Consider the following 6,000-nt stretch of genomic DNA (forward strand, 5'->3'; position numbering starts at 1 on the left):
CCTACAAAGAACTCAACAAATTCTACATAAGAAAAACAAACAACCCTATCAAAAGTGGGCAAAGGATATGAACAGACATTTCTCAAAAGAAGACATTCATACAGCCAACAGACATATGAAAAATGCCCATCATCACTGGCCATCAGAGAAATGCAAATCAAAACCACAATGAGATACCATCCACACCACAGTTAGAATGGCTTATCATTAAAAAGTCAGGAAAACAACAGGTGCTGAGGATGTGGAGAAATAGGAACACTTTACCAGCCATGTGGATTGTAAACTAGGTTCAACCATTATGGAAAGAAAAGGCTAATTTCAAGCGATCTAGAACTAGATGTACCATATGACCCAGCCATCCCATTACTGGGGATATAATTAAAGGATTATAAATTATGCTGCTATAAAGACACATGCACATGTATGTTTATTGCAGCACTATTCACAATAGCAAAGACTTGGAATCAACCCAAATGTCCATCATGACAGATTGACTCAAGAAAATGTGGCACATATACACCATGCAATACTATACAGCCATAAAAAGGATGAGTTTGAGGCCCCAGGGACATGGATGCAGCTGGAAACCAATACCTAGCAACTATCACAAGTAACTGGAAACAAACAATCGCATGTTCTCACCATAGGTGGGAACTGAACAATGAGATCACTTGGACTCAGGAAAGGGACATCACACCGGGCCTATCATGGGGAGGGGAGGGGGAGGGATTACTGAGAGTTATACCTGATGTAAATGACGAAGTTGGTGGGTGTAGCAGATCAACATGCAATAAGTATATATGTAACAAACCTGCACGCTATGCACATGTGTACCCTACAACTTAAAGTATAATAATAATAACAATTTAATAAATAAATAAATAAATAAAAAATAAATAAAACCTCTATGTAAAGATGCCTCCCTGTAGAAGGAGAAAAGAAACATTTTTCAATAGTCAAGAAAATTCTGTACAAACAGATCTTGTTAAAATAATTCTTATCTTCCTTTAGCCTCCCTACATAATTTAGTTACTTTTCCACAACTGCCTCTCTGTTTAACCTAATACAAAAGCATAAACGTTTTGCCATTTCTTTTTTTTTTTTTTCTTTTTTTGAGATGGGAGTCTTGCTCTGTTGCCCAGGCTGGAATGCAGTGATATGATCTCAGCTTACTGCAACCTCCACCTCCCGGGTTCAAGCTATTCTCCTGCCTCAGCCTCCTGAGTAGCTGGGACTACAGGTGCATGCCACTATGTCCGGTTAATTTTTGTATTTTTAATAGGGACAGGTTTTCACCTTGTTGGCCAGGCTGGTCTCGAACTCCTGACCTCAAGTGATCTGCCCACCTCAGCCTCCCATAGTGTTGGGATAACACACATGAGCTACCATGCCCGACCAGGTTTTGCTATTTCTTTGGGTCTTCATTTCCTTATGAGGACTCCTGTGTCCCATAAAACTTATTTTAAATTTACAGAAGTTTTAATATTTAAAGTATTTAATCTATTTCATATTTAATTCTTAGGCTTAACCAGGGTCCTATGAGGGGAAAGGCAGAATTTCTGCCCCTACTACAATCTTAATTAAAAATGAAAAAACTAATATAAATATGTTAATATTCTAATATGTAAACATAAAAAATTAACATTATACCAATAAAAGTACCAATAAGGGCCGGGTGCAATGGCTCATGCCTGTAATCCCAGCACTTTGGGAGGCTGAAGTGGGGAGATCACTTGAAGTCAGGAGTTCGGGACCAGCCTGGCCACCACGGTGAAACCCCATCTATACTAAAAATACAAAAATTAGCTGGGCATGGTGGTGTGTGCCTATAGTCCCAGCTACTCAGCAGGCCCAGGCAGGAGAATGGCTTGAACCTGGGTGGGTGGAAGCTGCCGTGAGCTGAGATCACTCCAGCCTGGGTGATAGAACAAGACTCCATCTCAAAAAAATATATATATAATAAAGTCCTGATTCTTTCCTAAGGAAATTATTTTTAAAAACCCCAACATTTAATGTTTAAGGAAATTATCTCAGAGTTATTTGCAATAACAAAAAATTTAAAAAACGAAATGTTTTGTTTTAGAATCATATAATGCTTCAATAAATTATATCTTTATGACAGAAAACTATCAATAATTTAGGGAAGAATTTTAATGACATTGCAAATGTTTAAAATTAATGTTAAGTGAAAACTGTAAACTTGTACAAATTGATTCAAACTTTGTAAAAGAATTATAGGTGCACACACAAAAGCCTATATAGAAAGCTGGAAGAAAATATACCAAAGTCTTAATACAGGTAGAATTAGATCAGATTTCTATCTCATTCATGCTTCTTTTTATTGCCCATGTTTCCTATAGTGTTTTTGAATAGACAGTATATTTATATGGTTCAAAATTCAAAAACCAGTATAGACTGGGCATGATTACTCATGCTCATAGTCCTCACTACTCAGGGAGCTGAGGCAGGAAGATCACTTCGGCCTAGGAGTTAGAGGCTTCAGTGAGCTATGATTGCACTATTGCATTCCAGACTGGACAACAGAGTAAGATCCTGTCTCCAAAACAAACAATATAATAGGGTATGTAGTAAAACATCTCCCTGTCCCCTCAAATATAAACTTTCTTTCCCACAGGCAACCAAGGTGTTTGTTCTGTAACCCTTTCAGAGATATTTTCTAAGTGTATATATGTTGGAGGACAGAGGTAAAACTATTTTCTAAAAATAGAAGCACTGTGTCAAAGAGTATATGTGTTTGTAATCTTGATAATTGAAATTTTTTGAGTTTTGTATTATAATTATGCCTTTCTTCCTCCACAGTTATAAAATAATCCCTCCTTGGCTTCTTGTAATACTTTTTTTTTTTTTAACATTTAAATCTTTGATTCATATGGAATTTTTTTGGAGCACAGTGTAAAGTATGGATTCAACTAAACTATTTTCTACATATATCCTTCATTGTCCCAATATCATTTTTTGAAAAATCCCATCACTGGTTTGAGATGTCACCTCTTTTTTTTTTTTTTTTTTTTTTTTGAGACGGAGTCTCGCTCTGTCGCCCAGGCTGGAGTGCAATGGCCGGATCTCAGCTCACTGCAAGCTCCGCCTCCCGGGTTTACGCCATTCTCCTGCCTCAGCCTCCCGAGTAGCTGGGACTACAGGCGCCCGCCACCTCACCCGGCTAGTTTTTTTGTATTTTTTTAAGTAGAGACGGGGTTTCACCGTGTTAGCCAGGATGGTCTCGATCTCCTGACCTCGTGATCCACCCGTCTCGGCCTCCCAAAGTGCTGGGATCACAGGCTTGAGCCACCGCGCCCGGCCTCGTCACCTCTTTAATATACTAAATTCCCATATGTATGTGATTTTATTTTGGGGGCTTTTATGCTGTTTATTGATCTGTCACTTTATGTGCCAGTATCATATTTAAAATATTTTATATCAGAAAATATTTTAATATCCTGTAGGTCATTACCTCCTTATTGTTCTTATTTTTCAGACTTTTCCTAATTGCTTTTAATTATTTTACCATACAAACTTTGGAATCAGTTGTCTAGTTCAACAGAAAGTCTTGCTGGTACTTTTATTTTGTTATTTTTTTTTGAGATGCAGTCTCACTCTGTCGTCCAGGCTGGTATGCAGTGGAATCATTTTGGCTCACTGCAACCTCTGCCTATTTCTCATTACAACCAAAAACTAGGTGTTTTTTGGGGGCCGAGGTCTGGCTCTGTCACCAGGCTGGAGTGCTGTGGCCTGATCTCCAGCTCACTGCAAGCTCCGCCTCCCGGGTTCCCAGCCATTCTCCCGCCTCCAGCCCCTCCCGAGTAGCTGGGACTGTCCTTGACACTGCCGGTTGAATTTTTGTATTTTTTTAGTAGAGGCCGGGGTTTCACAGTGTTAGCCAGGATGGTCTTGATCTCCTGACCTCGTGATCCGCCCGTCTCGGCCTCCCAAAGTGCTGGGATTACAGGCTTGAGCCACCGCGCCCGGCGAATGAATATTTTTTTAAAACTACTTGAGAACCTTGAAAAGTAAACAACAGCAGGTAGATTGGGGACTGAAGTTGAAATCTGAATAACAACCCATTTATTGATGAGTTTCAGTTTGTTTTCGGTTTTTTTAGTTCTTTTTTGCCTTTCAGCTTTGAACCATCCAGTGGGCACAGATGGTAAACCTATTTTTATCCAGAAGACCAAGGAAAATAACCCCTGCATGCCAGAAGGTATAGGGGAAAGCCCAGGGTTTTATTTTGTTTTCTCTCTTACCTCCCAGCCCTGCCCCAAGGTTGGCCCTAGCCTCAGAGCAGGCACCAACCATGCCACCAACCATGGCAACTGGGGAACTTAAAACTCAAGAGAAAACGTCCTTCTACCAGAGGAACTGGGAAAACGGATCTGTATTGCCTTAAAAGCTTGGAGAGAATCCTCCTTTTTTCTCTCTTTTCTTAACTCTTTGCGCTAAAGGCTGTCCCCGTTGTAAGGAACTGCTCTATAGTGAAAAGGCTAGCACTCAAAGAAACCTGTCTTTCTGATCATATGAACTGGCAAGTGGGTATGATGAGGAAAGGGGCCAGGAGAATCCTGGAGAGGAGAGAGAGGGAAAGGAGAATCGCCTAATTCTGTGTATGATCCAACTTAAGTCCCAGACACAGCCCTTACATGAAACAGACCTAGTGGCCTCATCCCTGCTCTCTTTTCCCTGTGTCTAGCACAGAGAATATGCTAGAGAAAGGTTTTGATAACCTGAAATACCGACTTTTTTGGATTCGTATGAAACTATTTGCTTCCAGTTTGGCAGGGTCCAGTTTCCCCATCACGCATCCTTTTTCTTGAGAGAAACCGTTACCCATTTTCCCAGAACTGAGCTACAAGTCTCTTGAAGCAAAATGCAGTTAAGTTCAGACCCCAGATCTTTTTTGCTCGTGCAAAAAGACTTAAAGCCCCCCAAAAGGAAAGCCTTTTGAAAAATGCTACAAAGCCACCTAGTACAAAACTCATTTTGTCCCTAGCTGGTTGGGGGTAGGTGGGGACAGACTGTGGTTGCTTATTTAAGAGCTCTCAGCTCAGGCACGCCTGCCCCACAAGGCTCTGATCCTGCCCACAAGCACATGTCCTGGTCATGATCTCCACTCAAAACTCTGACCCTCTCAGAGGGCCCCTGGGCCGCCCTGGCGCGAGGGTTCGGGCACTGGGGCCCTAATGATGGTCACCTTCTCCAGCGCAGCTCCTTTTCTTCCAGGTCGCTCTCCGTCACTGAACCCTCTATCACGGTTTCATCACTGTCCCAGTCTGGGTCCTGGACGCCTTCCTCCATCTTTGCCTCACATTCAAAGTCTTTTTTACCCTCCTCTAACTCCCTCTTGCCCGCAAACAAAAAAAACACTTTGAGGACCAGAGGAAATTGTGAGTTAAAAATAAAAATAATATAATCGCAGCAGGAGCCGGGCCTTGTCGCAGGGCTGCCGAGGAGGGTGCAGAGGGCCGCGAGCGCGGCAGGGTCGTCGTCCGAGAAGCGGCCCGCGGGTCCCACCGCTCGCTGCCGACAGGGGGCAGCCCCTCGCCACACGTCGGAGCCCTGCGCAGCGCTCGGCCCCTCCCCCAGCTCCCGCGGCCGGAAGTGGGCGGTGGTACGCGAAGGCCTGCTCTGGGCGTGGCCTGCCGCAGCGTGTCTTTTTCGCGGTTTCGCATTCTCGGTCGCTAGGCGTAGAGGGGTCTGGGGTTGCTGCTGCAGAGACTGGAAAGGTAGGCGGGCCGCACCCAGAACTCAGGCGAGCCTGCTTAACACCCTTGGCCGGGAGGGTGACCTGCCATGCACCTGATGCTTCTGAGCCCCAGATACGGAAGAGCTGTCAGCTCCTGCCCGCCCCAGCAGCCCTGGCATTCTGGAGCCAGAATGCGACCTTAGACCTAAGGAGTGTTTTTGCAGCCCACTAAGCGCTTCCTTTCCCTTTAATCCCTTGACAGCCTCTTTTCAAGTGTCCCCTGAGGTAGACAAACAGATAAT

General features: G+C 43.4%; 1 protein-coding gene across 3 annotated transcripts in view; it reads right to left on the reverse strand.

Moving 5' to 3' along the window:
- ANKRD31 (ankyrin repeat domain 31) overlaps positions 1-5,688 on the reverse strand; it is a 167,310-nt gene extending 161,622 nt beyond the window's left edge. For 2 of the 3 annotated variants that reach the window (XM_031666228.1, XM_031666227.1), the window contains exon 1: positions 5,207-5,688. In XM_031666228.1, coding sequence (XP_031522088.1) covers positions 5,207-5,310 — 104 coding nt within the window. In that variant the 5' untranslated portion in view covers positions 5,311-5,688. The remainder of the gene's footprint in view (positions 1-5,206) is intronic. The other variant, XM_031666229.1, reaches the window with a different exon arrangement.
- Positions 5,689-6,000: the final 312 nt, after the last annotated feature.

This window comes from Papio anubis, chromosome 5, assembly GCF_008728515.1.
Source record: "Papio anubis isolate 15944 chromosome 5, Panubis1.0, whole genome shotgun sequence".
Taxonomy (NCBI): domain Eukaryota; kingdom Metazoa; phylum Chordata; class Mammalia; order Primates; family Cercopithecidae; genus Papio; species Papio anubis.